This window comes from Amphiura filiformis, chromosome 15 (genome assembly GCF_039555335.1).
Source record: "Amphiura filiformis chromosome 15, Afil_fr2py, whole genome shotgun sequence".
In the NCBI taxonomy this organism is placed as follows: Eukaryota; Metazoa; Echinodermata; class Ophiuroidea; order Amphilepidida; family Amphiuridae; genus Amphiura; species Amphiura filiformis.
Window position 1 is genome coordinate 39,222,975 of NC_092642.1, and position 21,207 is coordinate 39,244,181.

A 21,207-nucleotide genomic window follows, 5' to 3' on the forward strand; every position below is an offset into this window, starting at 1 on the left:
TATCAGAAAGACATTCTCCGTATTCGGAATGCAATTCGATATGTCTGATATGCTCTCATGTCCACAAAAAATACTGTCGAAACGCTCAAAAGGCTCATTCCAGATCCCTTAACTCATTAGCTAAAATTGACCATTTGTAAATTGTAAAGTGTGCAAATTTTGTTGATTTGAAGCTTGAGAGTGTACAATTGAATACTTAAATTTTTGGAATGTGCATGTCTTGTTGTACATTTTACCCTGTACTTTTACCCTCAAATGTTTTGATCCCCCTATAAAGGACTGATCTTTTTAGGACACAAAATCATTTTGATCTCCTAAATTTTCCACCCCCACCGAAGTATTTATGAACACTCCCTAATGTAAATCTAGATTTCTATATAATTGTGACATATAACTTTGTAACAAATATTTAAGATAAAATTGCTTTTGCTAGTATTTCCAAGCTATATTTCATGCTACCGATAATTTTGTCCATGATACACAATAAGCAACACACGACTCTTATTAATGTACAATTTTATTGATAGAGCATTTGTGACCATGAAGACCCATAGTTCCAACTTCTCTGCAGCCGTCCATAAATAATCCCATTTCAAAATGTTCTAGTTCATAAAGTTGCTAAAAATTCAAAAATATTCACTGATTTTATGAACGTGACCAGAAACAAACCTATTTTGTGTTGCCGCAGTCGTCACCTCCCTGCGTCACCTCTCCTTTATCCCAAACCAGTTCACCATTGCTGATTCCACAAAATTGCAGCAATAATTTTTGTAAATATATTTTTTATTAATGGTAGAATAATTTTGATGCAATTACAAACATAATATAGTTAATACTGCTATATAAAATGTGCAGACATTTTCAACTTTTTGAGACAAGTTCCACAAATATTGTTTTATACATGTTTCTCAACAGGCACAAGCACACATACAGACTACCCAGCAAATACAAATGTTTAATAGAAACTTATAAATGTCTGGCTATGTAAATGGTTCAGAGATGCCACTCAATTTCACTCAAAAAACCTGAAAAAGCATGTAAATGCAGGCCAAAAAGCCCCAAACGGGCTGAAAATAAATAAAAATGTGGGAATTTGGACTCACAAAAAACCTGAATTCAGGTTAAAACCTGAAAAGTGTCATCTCTGATGGTTTAAAACTTTTTAATAACATTCAATGATATTACCGGGTAAGTGTTTTTAAAAAGCTTTAAAAAGCTTATTTAAAGGTCCGTAACCAGATCGACAGCATCATCCCCCCGATTTTTTTTCATTGTTGATGAGGTTTTGGTATCACATAATAGATACTATTTTACAGGTTACCAGTTTGTAAATATCGAAATATCAGTCTCCGCAACAGCTACTTTGGTTTCGCGTCATACACATTCTGTGAAAAAAGCGAACCACACTAACTGCTGAGGAGACGGTGCGCCGTATATAGTTATGAAAACGACAACAGTTATTGTGGTGTGCAAAATAGCTCAATTGATCAGCGCGTTTGTTTTTACCCGAGAGGTACCCGGTTCAAAACCCGGTATCTGAAGGTTTTTTTTCCTCTCCATTTTACCCAAACTTTTTATATATTCATTTGAAATGTACATATTGCAAGGGGAAATATATTTTGTTTCCTTTTTTCTTGATCTGATCGAAAAAAACCCCATTTTCCGTTCAATACAGGCCGGGCATTGTACAGCATGTCAGCCTTCGTCATTGCCTGCCCAGAATGCAATTCACGTATACCAAGGTATTGGATTGCAAATTTGGCTATTTATTCACATTTACGCTGAAAATGCTCTCGTTTTTTCACAAAGCAGCATAAAGGAGGCGATATTTGATATTATTATGTAATTTTAAAGACAATCCATATCCAAAACCAATAGGGTTACCCCCTTTAAGTGTTGACAAAATATTTCACCAAAATGTTTGCCAACAACTATTTTAAAATAACAGTTTAAAAGATTGTTGTAGTGTTGATATTTTTTCAAATAAAGAAGTTTGAACATTACTTTATATACCCTGCCATTTAATTGTTATTAAAATGTTTTGTCCAAAACCAAAACATATATGTGACCATCCAGCACAACTGAGCCCTGAAGTCGCCAATCATCATTTTTGAGATATTCAACCAAAATATTCTGCTTGTAATTAGCTTTAAAATGTTAAGTAGTGAAAAATCAATAAAACAGTCAATAAATCCTTTGTTTCCTATGTTTATTGTTAAGTTCAATGGAGCATATCTCAATAGTGGCACTGGCGACATCCGGGCTCAGTTGTGGAGGATGGTCACATATATAACACATGTTTATAATGTTTTAAATAAAATTTGTGTTTGCTGGGTATGGGTTTAAATGTCAATCAAACAATTTGATATGTAATGCATGAATAGAATTGTTCAGCTTTGGCTCTTACTTTCAAAACTGGAGATGACTCCCAATTGTTTGGTTACATTCCTATTTAGGTCATAAAACATGTCATTTTTGTCAAATCTTTGTAAAGTTTAAGGCAGCTATGCACTCTCAGACATGCATGTACTAAAGTGCTATAACTTCTTAATTATTCACACAAGACATCAAGGAATCTAATACAAATATTTTGTAAATACAACAATTACATTGTATGCCGGAGAAAATTAAGAAAAGGTGAATTTTTGGCAACTTTTGCTTGTTATATCGTAACACCAAAAATACTCTTTCCAAAATTTTTGTCTGTATCTTTTAAATGAGACTACATTCCAGGAACTTTGCGGTCAAACAACATCTAGAATGCACATTTGTGTTAAAATACTCTCCTACCCTAATTAGTGCCTTCTGTGAATATTTTAAAAAGCCACTACTTGGAAATTGTCATTTGCCATGGAAATGACAGTAACAGGTGTTAGCATAGAGCTAATAATAGCATTGGAGACTACATTTTTCACATCTGGTGTTTTAAGAAGTGCACTTTCAGCTAGCGCACAAATTTGGGTTATTCCAGTTGAAATCCATACACCCGATGGAAGACATGACCTTAATCTCCCACACAAGGGTGTATATGCAAAATGTAGTCACCCATTCAGGTAACCTCATTTGAAATTCACACTCCCTGTGTGGAAGATTAAGGTCATGTCTTCCATAGGGGTGTGGATTTCAGATGGATTAACCAAACTGGAAAAAAAATTCTATTTAATTACAGAAAAGCCACCTGGGCATCGAGTTGCAATGGTTGTGACATTTTGTGCACAAATTGTTTCTATTATTGTAAACAGCAACATTACTATGCATGGAAACGTCTATTTTGACTTCCCTTAACATATTGGTAGACCTGCATTATATCAGCAGCATAATGCTAATAAATCTATTTATACTTTCATATGCCAATTTACTAATATTCATATGTGACCATCAACCACACACATGCTGTAAAGTCTGCATTTTGTTACGGCCTTGGACTCTTAATCTGAGAGCTTGCTCGACGTGCGTGGGTTCGAGTCCCCCGTCCCACAACTGTGTTGCGCCCTTGGGCAAGGCGCTTTGCCTTGCTTGCCTCACCCCACCCAAGAGCAATGGGAAGCTGTTAGGGGTAGTCACAGTCGTTGTACTGATGAACCCTGCGCCACTTGTAGACAGCAAACGTGGTTCTGACATATTCTAATGACGGCGGAATAAATGTAAAGCGCTTTGAGGCTGTTTACGGCATAAAGCACTATATAAATATCAACATTTATTTTATTTTTTATTTATTTTCACTTTTTGAGATATATTGGACAGGCAAATTTTAATCAGAATAAACTTTGCAATGATATATTGCACATTGCTTGTTACAAAGGTAGTAAAATAATCAATAAATATGCAGAGAAATCCATTGTTTTCTATTGTTTAATGAAAGGTTCAAAGAACAATATTTCAAAACTAGTTGTGCTGAAATTACAGCCCCTTTTGTGGTCGATGGTCACATATCATTAATAATCTGAAAACTAAAATCAAAGATTTTGTATGACAAATCCAAGATTTAGCATTTTTGATGTCTTTTTCAAATTGATTGCTTGGTTTCAACAGCATTTCTGGTTCTATCACAGAAGTCATCATCCAAGATAGCCAGTCGAACTAAATCTTGTGAGAAAAAAATAATCACTTGTCTTGCCAGAAATTTGATAATACACTCAATTTCAGAGAAGAACGGCAGTCCTTTGCTGAGATTGATGTGAGCACCCTGTTAATTAGCGACATACGTGGACCTTTGTTTGATGCGTTTTGATGCGTAATCGGCCAATCAGGTTACTGCATCTGTTGTTATGATTATCAGATGATTGAATCAGCCAATCAGAACCCCACTTCCGTGTTTACGCTGTGCACGCTCTCAAATGTAAACAACTGCCGTTCTTCTTTGGCAGAAACTGTAGATGCTACACATGCATTTATTTCATACTTTACTTATCACATTAGGCCAAAAAAAAAAAGGTTTGTCTCATTGCTCACGCACGCATTTGTAAAATCGTGAGATTTGGAAAAAAACAAATGCGGAAATTTTTTTATTTCCAAAAAAGTTTTTCCAGAAAAAATTGGCGAAAATCAGACTTTTTTGTCAAAATACCATAAAAAAAGTCAGGAATAAAAAAATAAATAAAAAAATTGCATTTCGCATTTGTTTTTAAATTTCTTGTGAGCTTTGAGACAAACCTTTTTTTTTTTGGCTTTATCACATTATATACTTTCCACAATATCTACAATAATTTAAAATTAAAATTACATGCAATATAATTATAATAGAAGATATAAATGACATTAATAGATTATAGAATATCTTACATGATTGTCTGTAAAAACTTACAAAAAACATAGTTTTGGCAGGTTATTAAGACACATTTAAGTTAAGAATGCATAATTATAATTGGAAGAAAGAACTTATTCATAAAAAAATAAATAAATAAATAAGTACCCAGCAAACACAACAACGTTATAAATGTGTTATACATACGTTTTGGCTTTGGTCAATACGTTTTAATAACATTTTAATGTCGGGTTATATAAAGGTCAAGAAAACATTTTAAAAATATTAATTGCAAAATGTTTTTGGAAAATATTTTGGCAAAATATTTAATCAACACTTAATAACATTACATTTGAATGTTTTGTATTACAGACGTTTAAAAAAAATGTTTTCTAAATGTTATTAAAATGTTTTATACCCTTTATATAACCCAACATTTTTAAAAACGTTTTCTGCTTGCTGGGTAGATATGTAAATAATCAAAACCAACACCTTGCAAATATCAATATTGTATAACCATCCCCTGGGTCGGTATGCCATTTAGATTGGAATAGGTCAATTAGTAAACTTCATTTCAAACGCTGCCTATCGGAAGGGAAAGAAGAAATGAAAAAGGAGAGAAGATGAACAAAGAAGTCACTTTGGACCTGCATAGTCTGTTATGTAAATGTGTCTTTACTCAGAGGTAGGTTCTGTGTCCAATGTGAAGCCAACCAACATATAGCTAAAGAATTTGGCAGTTTTACAACAGAATGTTGTTCAGATTATCAAAAGTAAAGGTAAATCTGTTTTCACCATGAGCTTCTCTTTTAGTTTATCATTCATGTATCCTAACTTATGAAAACTGAAACCACTTACACAAGATATATCAACATTATTGATGAAAAATACTTTATATCAGTTGCAGTGCTTGTTACTACTAGTGCTTCTTGATGTATTTAGGTAGTAAAAGGGATATTTTATACTTCCGAAATGTCATGGTTTTTTATTTTTACATTATCATTCTAACTACTGCATTGTGTTGTTTGTACCATCATAGTTTTTCTTTTGATTTAAATCATTGCCTCCACTTAGCATGTCAATTTAAATTTGTTCACCATTTTTTTTATGTCAAGGCAACCATCAAACTCAATGCTTATACTCATGATTTTACTGTACATGGTTATACTCATGATCTTACTGTACAATGTCACTTGCTGATTGAATGATTCACCATATTGTGTACAATTGACGGCTAACAGTTCTCCAAATTGTCCTTACTTTGTTTTAATTGTGTAATTTATTTGTAAAGTGGTGCAACAACTACAGGCTCTTCATTTTGTTGCACCTCCAGCACCGTTTTACGCATTTTTATAATATTTTATATTTTGTTATTTGTTTTTGATGGAAAGTAAATCAATTTCATTGACTGATTATTGAGTGGTTGATTCTACTTACTTGGCACAAGATTAAGCGACATCGGTATTAGAAATTCCTAAAGTATTGTGGGATGCTTTTGTTACACTCTGACCTATCGGGGAAATTGCTTTTTATTATTCATTCATTTATTATTGTAAGAATGTTATCATTAAAATATTTAAAAAAAATAATATGTGAGATAACCATGTTTTTTTCATTTTATTAAAATTCTAGTAAAACATTTTAAATAATATTTTTATGCACAAAAAACCAACAATTTTCCTGATAGGTCAGAGTTCACTGTGTACCAAAACTGCAAAAACTATCCCACAATGCATTGTGAATTTTAATGCTGTTTTGGCTTATTGAACAAGCACTTTGATACTTAAACATTGTATAGAGGAAAAAAAATTATATTAATGAAGAAAACAATAACTGCCAAAAAAGCAATAAAAATTGTATTAATTGAAAAGAACAGTAACTCATCAAAATAATAATAATAAATAATAATAATAATAATATGTGGTCCCAACAATCTCTTGGAATGACCAATTGGCACATGAAATTTAAACAAGGCGGTTCTCGAACCACGAGTCTCGCCTGCTTTCGCAACAACCTGCTTTTGTGATTACTTTTGGTCGAGGTAAATGAATGTGGCGGTTATCGGCTAGGCACGATTATCTGGCTGATGGTGACTGTGCCCACCAAGTTTCATGCCCATGCAACAGTTTTTACTAATTTGATCCCTGGTGACCCTGAAATGACCTTTCAAAACATGGGCTCTAAATGTTGACTGTATCCACTAAGTTTCATACCCACACGACAGTTTTTACTAATTTGACCTCAGATGACCCCTGATGGCCTCGAAATGATCTTCCAAAAATTTGGCTTTAAATGTTGACTGTACCCACCAAGTTTCATGTCCATCGACAGTTTTTACTAATTTGACCTCAGATGCCCCCTGGTGACCTCAAAATTACCTTCCAAAAATTTGGCTTTAAATGTTGACTGTACCCACCAAGTTTCATGCACATCCGATAGTTTTTACTAATTTGACCTCGGATGACCCCTGGTGACCCCAAAATGACCTTCCAAAAATTTGGCTTTAAATGCTGACTGTACCCACCAAGTTTCATGCCCATCCGACAGTTTATACTAATTTGACCTCAGATGACCCCTGGTGACCTTGAAATGACCTTCAAAAATTTGGCTTGAAATGTTGACTGTACCTACCAAGTTTCATGCCCATCCGACAGTTTATACTAATTTGACCTCAGATGACCCCTGGTGACCTTGAAATGACCTTCAAAAATTTGGCTTTAAATGTTGACTGTACCTACCAAGTTTCATGCCCATCCGACAGTTTATACTAATTTGACCTCAGATGACCCCTGGTGACCTTGAAATGACCTTCAAAAAATTTGGCTTGAAATGTTGACTGTACCTACCAAGTTTCATGCCCATCCGACCGTTTTTACTAATTTCACCTCAGATGACCTCTAGAGGTCCTCAGTGACCTTGACCCACTAACCAATACAAACCGGTTTTGTCTCGGATCAAGATGCACCCACCCACCAAGTTTGAGAAACGTGCGACTCCTAGTCTCCGAGAAAAGCAAAACTTTAATCAAATTTGTCACACACGCACCCCCGCACGCACACCCCCACACACACACATACATACGGAAAAGTGATTATATAGTCTCCTGCCTTATCAGGCGAGACAAAAAACATATAAAAGCCATTAAAAGGCACATTATTCTTATCAGACAAAACCTGAATACATTGACTATTGCGATATACTTTAATTGTGACCAAAACAAGATTTTATACAAGTACTTCCATGCATCATAAATGTTGCACACACATTTTGAAACAAGTACTTATCAAAATTACTAAAAATATCATGTTTTCTATGATAAAAGTTATCCAGAGACCAGAGACTTTGATTGTGACCAAAAACAAGATTTTATATGATTAAGCTTAAAAAAGTGCTTCCACACATTATAAATGTTGCACACACATTTCCAAAATTTTTACTTATCATAATTACTACAAAAATCATGTTTTCTATGATAAAAGTTATCCAGAGACTAGAGACTTTGATTGTGACCAAAACAAGATTTTATATGATTAAGTTTAAAACAGTGCTTCCATACATCATAAATGTTGCACACACATTTCCAAATTTTTTACTTATCATAATTACTACAAAAATCAAGTTTTCTATGATAAAATTTGTCCAGAGACCATATAAAATTGGACACTATCTATCTACATATGGTAATAATAAAATAGAAGACCAAATATTTTTGCCACCTGTGACTTACTAACATAAAAACACAAAAATGTTCAACATTTTCAAAATTGTGTCAATATTAGGGGGCTAACATTTTCTTTGGAGGGGGGTCCCAAATCCCAAATTTACCAAAAGTTGGTGTCAATAAAATTGCGACCTCCCTATTTTGGCAACAAAAATTTATGACCCCCACCACCGACACACCTTGCCCCCTAAACAGGCTAAAATTGTATTAAAATCAGTCTTTTTGAATAAAATAAACACACTATCTGTGGTCATCTTGTGACTCTCTACAATTTTGGTCATAGAAAATTTTATGACCCCCCTGTATATTTGGAACCCCCTTCCGAAGAAAATGATAGCCCCCCTTATTAGTAAAAGATTATCTCAGGATAGATGTGATATTAGAACGATGCGAAAATGATTAAGTTATCTCCAATTTGATTGGAATATTGATAGGCAACTTTACAAATGCACTAAGCAAGATAATGGGCTTAATATTTATTGTGCGTAGTTTATACATCCATTCAAAGTTTTTCACTTTCATCATTTTCATTAAATAGTCATAAGTTTTACTCTTACTTTGTACGTCAATTCAAAGTTTTGCAATTTCCTAGTTGATTTGTTTATCTGTTTTGAAAAATTGCTTTCCTATACAAAATCAAAATATTTAAAATGGACAAAAATATCAATTTTGAGAATTGCAAAAATGTCCCAAGAAAGGCTTGAAAGTTTTCAGCTGTCGAGCTCTGGGTTAAATAAAAATGGGCTACAATTCTTAATTTCACTACCATTACGATAGCTCTGTATGGAATGCACATTTTATTTCAATGGGCTATTCCAGTTGAAATCCATTACACCTCATATGGAAGACATGACTTTAATCTCCCACACGGGGAGTGTAGATTTCAAATGTAGTTACCCATTTGGGCAACCCCATTTGAAATTTACAATCCCTGTGTGGGAGATTAAGGGCATGTCTTCCATATGAGTTGTAATGGATTTCAACTGAATTGATCATTGTAAGGGACGGCTTGAAAACTCAACCGCCTGTTTCCTGCAGGTTCCGTCCAGTTCCCAGTTTCTATTGTTCAAAACAATGGAAGGCAGTTCAATCACCATCAACCACCGGTCAGCCGGCGGTTGCGTTTTGTAGCGGCCCCTAACTAAAATTTACCATTCATACTATATTCTCCTGTTATCATTCTGTGCCGTTTTCCGTTGGCGTTTCCAGATGCTTTTTCTCCAGCGCATACTGCATGGCCCATATAGCTAATGGTCTCATATATCCTGATGATCTATACACATTTCTGACCATGTAGCCTTCCGGAGTTTGGAATCCTAACCCAGCCCTCTCATAGCATGTCTCATATACACCTTGGGCTGTTTCAAAACCTTCTTTTACCAGACCCTGGAAGGTAAAAAAAGTATTCAAGTTTGAAAGTTAATTTTGTTTTACTATTTATAGTTGCTCGGCTTATAATTGGCAAAAAATATTTGCTTTTGTTACTGTCCACCTCAATAACTCCCAACTTACGCTCGCATAAATATGTGCACCAGTCATGCATTATGCTAGCATAAGTGCTGTGCCTAAGTGCATGCACACCATTCTTTATTAATACATGATGTTAAATAGTCTCATTTTATTTTGCCAATTATAAGTCAAACATATTATATAAAGCAGCATTCATACTAAGATGGCTTTTGCCAAGCTGTAATCATTTGTTGCTAGGGCTAATTGTTTGCCACTTTTAATAACACTTTTTAGGAGTGATCAAACTCAAGATTGAAACACTTTACCACACACATGATAAGAGCTCTGTGTAAATATAATCAACACATTTCAAATCACAGAAAGTGCATTATGAGGACATGCCCTGTTGTTGGTTTCTATGGTATCATATTGGTATCTTGTATCTTGTTTCTTTTATCATATTGGTTTCTATTGTTTGCTTCAAATAAAGTCACTTCAAAGTACTAATAACTGCAATCAGTAATTTACTTTGTGAAAAGTACAAACCTAACTGGGAGGCAGTAATGGAATAATTCTGGTATATCCTGCGGACAAGTATAACCCTAACCAAACCCTAAAACAGGGTAAACCAGAATTGTACCATATGTGACACGATCTGGTCCATGGGGGCCAAAGGAGGCATTTTTGAAAGTTGAGTTACTGTAATTATTACATTATACATACAATAGGCTATCATTTATTGAAAACACCAAAGGTCTAGCATTCTTGGTTCTAAAGTATTGAAGTTTTTTGATGTCTATTTTCTACTCCATATTTTTACCTTTATTTCAGTTTCAAATTTGCCGCCTTTGGCCCCCATGGACCAGATCATGTCACATATAGGAATATGAGCTATATTGATTTTAGTAACTCCCCTCAACTTTGAGAAGAGATGTCGCTTTTGTAAATGAGATCAAATATCAATGTATTGGCTCAGTTTTTCTGATAATTAGGTTTAGTAGAAATGGCAAGGTTGTTTGAACAAGTACAAAACCAAAGCTGAAAATGGGCTATTCCAGTTGAAATCCATACTCCCCCTATGGAAGACATGACATTAATCTCCCACAGAGGGAGTGTAGATTTCAAATGTAGCCACCCATTTATGTAACCCCAGTTGAAATTCACACTCCCTGTGTGGAAGGCTAAGGTGATGTCTTCTATAGGAGGAGTGTGGATTTCAACTGGAATAACCCATTACCACCGATTATTAGTCTGATATGATTGATACTGAAAGAAGCGTCCTTTGAACATTATTAAATAAAAATTATAAAAATATATAAATTTGGGTACTTATAGGTGTACAATGCCACTTTTAAGATTTTTGCAGACCACTGTGGCCCAAGACACACCTTACAAACCATTAAACAACATTCAGGAATAGTCTACCCCAGGGGTTCTCAACTGTATTTGCTCACAGACCACAGAGGGCCAAAATAATTTCAAAGATTTTTGTTTGAGGGCCAAATACACCTTGGTTTGCTGTGTTTACTGTACATTTCAGAGCTGTTCAAGGGCCAACAACACTGGTCGATGTACCAGCGCTTTGAGCGAACACTAGCTACTTGAAGCTGCGCCAAATGAAATGCGCACTTACGTCAATGCCACATCAGGGTGAAAAATGGAATACATGTACTACAATTTCTACTTACTTCTTGTATCATATTTGCCGCTACACCATACGTCACTCCAGTCCAAACCTCCTCTCCCTGTAAACTAGTAGTATCAATCTTCCCATTGGGTCGTACTCCATTTACCGCTCCAAAATGACCATCTCTGAAGGCCATCACGTTCATCTTGTGGACCGTCTTGAGGGCAGTCTTGACATGGTCTGGAGGGAACACCTCTTGGCCTTCAGGGACCATGTTAGAAGCTCTTAGGAACCAGTGACCTGCACATTGGTCTGCCATGATACTGTCATGGTAGGATTTACCGCTGCTGTCGTAGTTGTAATAGGTACCTGTTGTTGAAAATGGTTAAAAAGTGAAAGTTTCAATTGTGTACATGTAATAGATCATTCCTATAATGGGCACTTTCCTGTCGCTGATGGGGTGAACATCGATTTCCATGACTTTGCAGTGATTTTTGCCAATTTCCAAAATATAGTTTTTCCAGAACCCTGACTTATATGGATGTCTTTGATCCAAAACTTTGGGCTATTCTAGTTGAAATCCATACACCCCTAAGGCAGACATGACCTTAATGTTCCACATAGGGAGTGTAAATTAGAAATGGGTTACCTGAATGGATGTCTTCCAGAGAGTTTGTGTGGAATTCAACTAGAATAGCCCATTCCAGCCTTATGTCACTATGCTATAATATCGGCTATTCCAGTTGGAATCCATACACCCCCTATGGAAGACATGACCTGAGTCACCTGAAGTGTTACCTGAATGGGTGACTCCATTTGAAATCTACGCCCCCTGTGTGGGAAATTAAGGTCATGTCTTCCATAGGGGTCTGGTTTCCAAATGGACTAGTTAAGTCCATCCCTTAAACTGTTAGGTATTATAAAAATGATGACCAAATTGTGATATTTGTTTTGCTTACCATTCCAAAGTTTCTTCTCATAGGACTGTTTTCCCTTTTCCAATATGTCCTTGTAGTCTCCCACATCGTCTTCTTGACCCAGTACCTGTGCCATTTCAATGAGGAACTTAACCGCAGCTAACCACAGGCCACCACAGTAGGCACTAGAATGGATACAAATTATAACAAGTAAAGTCATTTCTATTCCCATAAATTAGAGAACAGGGATCAAATAGGGCTATTACCCATTTCTCATGTTTGTCAAAGGGGATACCCACCTGAAATCCCTATTAGGGCCTTTCGATGCATTCAATCTCCTCCACATAGAAAATACCAATTTGCTTTTTCTATTGTAATTAATATTAGTTTATTCCTCTAATAAGAAATCTAAATTTTTGGAGTTGTCTCACCAAGATGTATTTATTTTATAACATGTTTTGTGATTTCTCCCATTAAGTGCAACAGTTTTGACCTTTTGGATACCTGACCTCAAAACTTGATCATACATTCTTGGTAAGTTGTAAAGTCAAAATTGGTGTCTGGTGTGCAAGATACTTTGAAAGGGGTGTGAAGGAGTCAGCCAATCATTAGTCAACCGCGATGGGGCCAATACAAGTTATCAACAGTGTACGATCCAGTTTTGGGGTCAAGTGTCCAAAAGGTCACTGATCCTGAACTTGGGTTGCCAGTCTTCCGAAGTTGTGACCGCAAAATTTGAGGTATGTCTTATTTTGTGTTGAGATCATAAGTTTAAAAAATCAGTATCATCGCCACTAGGGCTCAACCGATATGGCATTTGACTATCGATCCGATATCCGATATCGATGTTGTCATATTGGCCGATATCTGATCCGATAATCGGTTAAGCCATAATCGCCACACATCACACTTCCTGGATACTCACCTAGCCCCTGTGACTGTCCATGCATCATATGTTTGATCAGGGAATCCAGAGTTGTCAATAATACCATCATCATCAATATCAAACTTCTTGGATATTTCCATGGCAACCTGTAATTTCAACAAATAACGAAACATAAAAAAGACAAATTTACAATGAATAGTTGCATACAGACTTGCAGTATATCCAGTACCTGCTGGGAGATACTGAGGGGATGCTGCAGCCAAACAATATGGTTTTGCTAGCCCAAAATCAGTTGGAAACAGCCAACTGATGATGATGATGATGATGATGATCTCTATCACACACTATATATAATTTAGCCTTTGCAGTCAATCTTCTCTGCATAGAAAATACCAATTTGCTTTTTCTTTTGTAATTGATATTAGTTTATTCCTCTAATAAGAAATCTAAACTTTTGGAGTTGTCTCACCAAGAGATATTTATTTTATAACATGTTTTGTGATTTCTCCCATTAAGTGCAACAGTTTTTTGGTCACAACTTTGACTTTCATCAGGAGACTGGCAACCCAAGTTCGGGATCAGTGACCTTTTGGACACTTGACCTCAAAACTTGATCATACACGCTTAGTAAGTTGTAAAGTCAAAATCCTTGACCAGCATCTGGTGTGCAAGACACTTTGAAAGGGGTGTGAAGGAGTCAACCAATCATTAGTCAGCCACGATGGGGCCGATAAAAGTCACCAATAGAGTACGATCAAGTTTTGGTGTCAATTGTCCAAAAGATCTACAAAATTCCTATTGTTATTCTCCAATTGTATTGTATTGTATTGTATTGTATTGTATTGTATTGTATTGTATTGTCTTGTATTGTATCAAGTCTTTTTGATGGACACAGAATATTCTTGGAATTGCAACTTACCAGGCACTTGGGAAACATTTCCTTGAGGAAAGTAAGATCTTTGGTGAAATAATAGTCTCTGTAGATCAGCAGAACAAACTTGAGGTTTAAATCTTTCCAGTTTGAGGTGTCAAAGAAACAATATCCATTGAGATGCTGCCATGGCTCATCCTCTGTGTCATAAGAAGAAACAAAATTACATCTTCAAAATTTGTTTTTCAGACATGATTTGGGCTATTGCACAGGGAGGGGGGCAAGATTGACTTATTTTTGATGTCATCATTGGTTTACCTGTGAACACAAAACTATGAAAAATAATTCCAAAAGTGTCTTTATGTTATCAAGCAAAATTGTAGACATGAAATATGCCGCTCATCAGATGATATGGACATACTGGATGAGACGAATATAACTAATATTCGTTTCAGCATAGTGGTGTATCATTCATCCTGTTCTATGGCCTAATTGTAATACACATTTTTGTTTCTAAAATCCAAACTAGTAGTGCACTTTACCTGAAAATAGAATCTGAATATTTTAGTGATAGGCCTAAAAGTGAGGTACAAAGAAATTAGACCACCAATTTAATATTGTAACTATTTTAAGCTGATATCGTAGCTAGTTTACTACACATGTATTATAATATCCATGTGTCCTACCTGGATCTCCAACGTCATGTGGTACATAGCCGGCAACTTTGCGGTAAGCTACCTTACCAAACCCCAGCTCTCTGTAGGCTGCTGGGTCATCATGTGTCACTGTTGCTCCTAAAAAAATAGATAAAAGACAAAACCTTGATAAATAATGGCCATTTTAAGTTAAAAGTTGGCTGGTGTAACGATTGATTTTGAATGATATAAGTGTTGTTAAAAAGTCACAATCAAGTGCGTGGTATATGTCTGTGTAAGAGACGGTTGTTTAAATCTGCTGCAGTTCTCAAATTCTTTGGCTGCTTTGTTGCTGAAGATCTGCACATTTTTATGTATTTGCCAAGAGTGTTTTAGTTAAATACCATAGGAAAATATTTTTTCTGTTAAAGGGGGGTAACCCTATTGGTTTTGGATATGGATTGTCTTTAAAGTTACATAATAATATCAAATATTGCCCCTTTATGCTGCTTTGTGAGAAAACGAGAGCATTTTCAGCGTAAATGTGAATAAACAGCCAAATTTGCAATCCAATACCTTGGTAAACGTGAATTGCATTATGGGCAGGCAAGCAACAACAACAATTCCCGTTCATTATGGCGACAATGCTGTACAATGCCGGCCCGTAGTGAGCGGAAAATATTTGTTTTTTTCGTTCCGTTTCAGAAAAAAAAACAAAATATATTTCCCCTTGCAATATGTACATTTCAAATGAATATAAAAAGTTTGGGTTAAAATGGAGAGAAAAAAAACCCTTCCGATGCGGATTTTGAACCGGGTATCTCTCGGGTAAAACACAACGCGCTAATCGATTGAGCTAAATCGCCCACCTCGTCCATCTTGGAATTGTATAACTATATACGGCGTACCGTCTCCTCAGCAGTTAGTGTGGTTCGCTTTTTTCACAGAATGTGTATGACGCGAAACCAAAGTAACTGTTGAGGAGACTGATGATTCGCAATTAATTCCGTCCCCACAATTCCGACGAAGTTTTAGTATTTACAAACTGGTAACCTGTAAAAACCGCTGTGATTCATGATTTCTCCGGAAATACATCGACTTGGAGCGTCAAATTTCAGGATAGTAATGAGAAAAATAGTATCTATCATGTGATACCAAAACCTCATCAACAATGAAAAATATCGGGGGGATGATGCTGTCGATCGGGTCACAGACCTTTAATGGTCCCACGTTGGTATAAGTTAACAAAGATGTCTTTTTGCATTGTTCAGATGATGATATCATATCATGTTGATTCTGATCACCGAGAAGATTCGCATAATGGCGCACATCGTCATCATCCCTATATCTTTGTGTCAAAAATTGCCGTTATAGTACAGCAAATCCTCTCGTTTTTCAACAGCTACGCATGGCGATTTTGTTCGAGATAGGCCGAGCGACTCAGGCTAAGCATACCATTTACACCATATGACTATCATATGAGATACCACAGAGTTTCTATTCTACACATTGTTACGATTTGCCTTAGCGTAAATTTCATGTACAAATAGAGAGCTCCCTCCTCTGACAATCTCCCCTTCTGCTGATAGAGTTTTTACCGGAGGACACTTTTAGTCTGTGCCTAAAATTCCAGTTATGGTAAGGGAACCCATATGCGCCATTAGGCAAATCTTTATGGTACCTTGTTGATTGTAACACAGACTCACCTATGTCATACTGAAGACTAAGCTCTAGCTTAGGCCATAACATCAGCAAGGCAAATGAGGCATAGAAATGTACATCATATGTGTTGAACATGCGGTACTCATGACCTGCACATGGTGGAAAAATACAAAGATGGATTTAATTTTCTGTGGAAAAAAAAAACTTCAAATAAATGTGTAAATACAATTATAATCATACCCTATATTTCAAATTTCATCCAAAATTATTTTTCTAAGGCGGCAGTCTGCGTCCTTTGCAACTACAACCCTGCAGATTTCAATGAAACACCATCAGATCACTACATTGGGCTATTTCAGTTGAAATCCACACTACCCCTGTGGAAGATTTTGGAAATATCTGCCACAGGGGGAGTATGTTTTTCAAATGTGTTTGGTCAGGGTAATTCATTTTGAAACCCATACTCCCTCTGTATTATGCCATAATTTATGGCTTAACCTATATTTTCCACAACTGGAGTGAGTATTTCAAATGGAAGTTACCCAATTGTTTATTCTATTCGAAACTTATACTCTCTCTGTGGACGACTTCAGCTAAATCTTCCACAGGGGTAGTGTGGATTTTAAATGGAATAGCCCTATTTCTACTTGTCTTTCCAACCTTTTGTCTGATTGGCTACTGTCACCTAGACTGTACTTTGATTATTACATGTCTGACACATAAAATTATCATATCAGCTATCAATTCATTGATCAGTTGTGCATGAAATACCTGAAAATAGATTTTCTCCAACAACCTCATCCCCTGAATCAAACTCAGATTTCAAACATATTTTGATAGTCTTGGTTCCAGACAATAAGTAGAGGTTATCAAACACTTCAATTTCATGATCTCACCTTCCAGATAGACAAATCGTCCATATTCTTTCACAAAGTCATATGTTTTAAAGTGTCCATTGATAGCCTCTGTGCTTGGCTCCGGTGTTTCAACCCACACAGTCCCACCGTCTGATATGAAATACAACTCATTGAATAATGCCGACTTGTACCAATCTGGATAAGATCTATATTATGTAGATAACAAAATAATGAATAAGCTTGTCAGATTGTGCAGTATCATTTTTAAATTGATATCTTTGATCACATGTTCTCATATATTTAAAACTAAAAATATATATGATTTCAACTTGTGACCAAATATGAGGCTTATTCAAAAAGTTATACATCAACTCTCATGTGCATGTTTATTTCATTTACACTTACATATTCATGAGCTAATGGTGCTATTTGATTGGTCAATGGCGTACAATGGAAAAAGTTCAGCTAACACCAGCTGATCTATGTGCACAGACTATTAACCAGTTAATATTTCCTACAACTTCAATCCCAGTGTCAAAGTTTGATGCCAGAATTAAACTGCAATGCTATGGAGCAATATAATACACATAATCATGCATAACTGACAAACACAAAATCAGAATCAACTGAAATTTTGGTCTCTTTTCTGGATATCTACTGAAACATAGAGGCAGCTAGAATCACATAACTCACAAAGCATTGAACCACAGGTCATATATTTTCTTTTTTGTTTGCCTTTTGAATTCATTTTGAAATTATTTTTGGAAATCTATTTCTTGTGCATCTATAAGACAGACACTTACTCATTGTGCAGTATAGGATTCTGCCATTGTTCTATTGCTTCTTCCCATGTCTTGTAATTGTTGAGTGCATAGCTGGCTATGGTAGGCGCAGATTTACCATCCTTGCCAAACCAACGACAATATCGTCTGAAAAGTGGAATACAAATAAGAGAAATAAATATCTGGATTCATAATGGGCAACTTATTGTCCAATAAATGGATCTGAAGGTGCAGCTGTAGTTATAATAGATAAGATGGACTAGAGTTAGGAGGTCTGATTTTAGAAAACATGAGAATAATAGGAGTATCTGGACGGGAATGGATCAGCAATCATGCTTATTTACATCGTTGCAAGGAATCAAACCCAGGCCACAGTGGTAAGTTTGTATTGTCCACTGATCACTCATACCTACTGTCTTTCTTAAAGTCTTCCTAATTGGTTAACCACATGATATAATCATCTGGGTAACCAATCAAAATACAGCTTTTAGCTATCTCAGCAATTTTAAGCTGAATCCTTTTCAGCCTGACTGAAGGAGTTGATCTGGGCAAAACAGAATACTCTCTAATTCATTGGGTGTGTGCATTCTAATTACCTGTAGTAAGACTGTGTGTTAGTCTTGAAATGTATTTTGGGCATATCCCAGGCAAGAACAAACTCCATCTCAGCATCCTCATTCCTTTCCACATGGCAAGATACACACACAGCAGCTGCACAGACTCTACCTTTCTCAGTTTTCTCACTCGCACCTGCAATATAGTATTTAGAAAATTGATGTAAGAAAATATAGAAAACATTACTTAGAGGGGCACTTTATGATCCACAACCTGATACCCCCAACTTGCTCCAAAAAGTACAGATTTTTTTACCATCAGGAACCTCAGACAACACAATGTTTGGGTACATAACCTTTCTTGGTGATTCAGTCATTGTCTAATAATCTAATTTGTATCTTCTTTGTTGACAGACAGAAATTACAACATAGTGGCCTATGAGACACTGTATGTGTAACTCACAATGTCTGAAATACCCCATTTAATTAAGGTGGGACAGGTGTAATTAGATAGGCCAAAATCATCATTTCATCAAAAATTAGTTTTTGTTATTTTTAGACACATTAATGTATGTAGTTTTCATAACATAAAAAAAAAATCTGGAAAAATTATGCAAATTGTATAAAAAACATGCTAATTACAACAAAAATCTTATTATTTTCTTTGTTTACGAACCCGTTGCATGACGTTTTTTACGCATTTCATTTTTTCAGCAAATATCGAATTTTGAAAAAATGTGGAGCCGCTATAGAATGTCCTATGAGGCCCATTGAGGTATCAAAATAAAGCTTATTTAATTATCTATGGCATGGACCTAAATTAAAGTAAATTCAAAATACCTGAAATTGTGATTTTGGTACATTTTCAAAATTGCATTCACCTCAAATTGGAAAATCCAATGGGGTAACCCTACCTAACCCTGTATGTAACCAGAAGTAGGTCCATGCTCTAGATCTTTCAAAGAGCTTTAATTTGACACCTCAATGAACTTCATAGGACATTGCATAGTGGGTCCACATTTTTTTGAAAATTGGCCAATTTACGCTAATTAATTATGCAAATTAGCTAATTAATATGCGTAAAATATGTAATTAAGTATGAAATGTGTATGTCAGCATATACTTGTTTCATATACTAAGTAAGGGTTTCCTAGTATGTTTCCACTAGAAAAAGTGTCAATTCCACCTGTCCCACCTAGGTGAAAAACCATGGCAGTAAAGTCTGTCATTTTTCCAACATCTCAAACATATGTTTTACTCAACCAATAGAAGAAAATTATATGATGCACTTTTATGATAACAAAAAAGTTATGCAGTTTATCATACCTTCTGTTAATTGCAATGCCCCGTTTCCATGGAGACTGTCCCATAATTCCTTGCTATTTGCTTCAGGATCAAAGCTTGTACAATGACTTACTTTGACACCATCCTAAAATACATACAAAAATGAAATGAGAAAATGTCAAAAATAATAGCTTAATTAAGGTGGGTCGGAAGAGAGCATTTTGAGAAGTTTTGAAACAAATAAAGCAGGATACATAAGAGGAATGGTGCACGTTCTATGATATAGGGCTTGATAGGTGGACTAATTATTAAAGCTTATTAAAGATTAATTTGAGATTCTAGATGTAGACTGATTAGGGTACTGCACGTGTGCAGTTTTGTATCCCTGAATGACGTTAAATGGTTTATGCTCATTTAAAACCACCCAAACCAAAATCGTTCTTATATTACGTTCATGGGGGAGGGCGTAGTTCCCTCGCCTTGCACCACTGAGGTCCCGGGTTCAAGCCCCGGCCATGCCCAAGGACTGTATGTGCATTTGGTTTATCCCATATCCATGCTTGCTCTTGCAGGTTTTTTCCAGGATCTCCGGTTTCCTCCTGCTTTCAAAAATCATTGATTATTTGTTTGGTTATCAAAGACTTCCTTTACCCAATGGAATTTGGGGAGCTGCACAGAAAATTGGTGGATGTCACATTTTAAGTGCGGATAGGTTTGCACTGCAACCTGCCGCGGCCTAGATTTTTGCGATCTGATTGTGATGATTCACCATGGCAGCGAAATTACAGCACTTTGAGTCCTCTAAGATCTGGAAAAAGGCGCTATATAAATTCAAAATTTATTTATTATTAATTATTATTATTTATTTTAAATTACTACATTAGCTCAAGTTGTATTTGATGAACAGTACATGCACTTTATTGATAAATCAAAACTGCACACATAATCACCTGTCACAGACTCAAACAACAGTGCAAATATGACAGATGACTTAATATGGTCCGTATGTTCAAAACAAGTTAGACCAGGTCTAACTTTAGACCTGGTCTAACTCTGGAGATTAGTCCTATGGAAAAGGAACTTTCTGAAATTTACATACCTTATTCTAAATTAGTGTAGATCCTGTTAAGGGCAAATATATGCAGTTTAATATCAGATGTCTGCAGTTAAATTTTTGGACTTTGCTAGTAGTATAAAGAAGGAAGAGAAAAGATTAAA

General features: G+C 35.7%; 1 protein-coding gene across 1 annotated transcript in view; it reads right to left on the reverse strand.

Annotated features, from left to right (window-relative positions):
• Window positions 1-7,872: 7,872 nt before the first annotated feature.
• The window catches only part of LOC140171611 (non-lysosomal glucosylceramidase-like), a 37,616-nt gene continuing 24,281 nt past the window's right edge, over window positions 7,873-21,207 (reverse strand). Inside the window, exons 7-17 of the mRNA XM_072194896.1 lie at window positions 20,032-20,134; window positions 18,748-18,901; window positions 18,173-18,298; window positions 17,409-17,575; window positions 16,557-16,661; window positions 14,902-15,009; window positions 14,264-14,415; window positions 13,384-13,490; window positions 12,501-12,643; window positions 11,603-11,910; window positions 7,873-9,851 (exon numbers count right to left, since the gene is read on the reverse strand). Coding sequence (XP_072050997.1) covers window positions 9,642-9,851; window positions 11,603-11,910; window positions 12,501-12,643; window positions 13,384-13,490; window positions 14,264-14,415; window positions 14,902-15,009; window positions 16,557-16,661; window positions 17,409-17,575; window positions 18,173-18,298; window positions 18,748-18,901; window positions 20,032-20,134 — 1,683 coding nt within the window. The 3' untranslated portion in view covers window positions 7,873-9,641. The remainder of the gene's footprint in view (window positions 9,852-11,602; window positions 11,911-12,500; window positions 12,644-13,383; window positions 13,491-14,263; window positions 14,416-14,901; window positions 15,010-16,556; window positions 16,662-17,408; window positions 17,576-18,172; window positions 18,299-18,747; window positions 18,902-20,031; window positions 20,135-21,207) is intronic.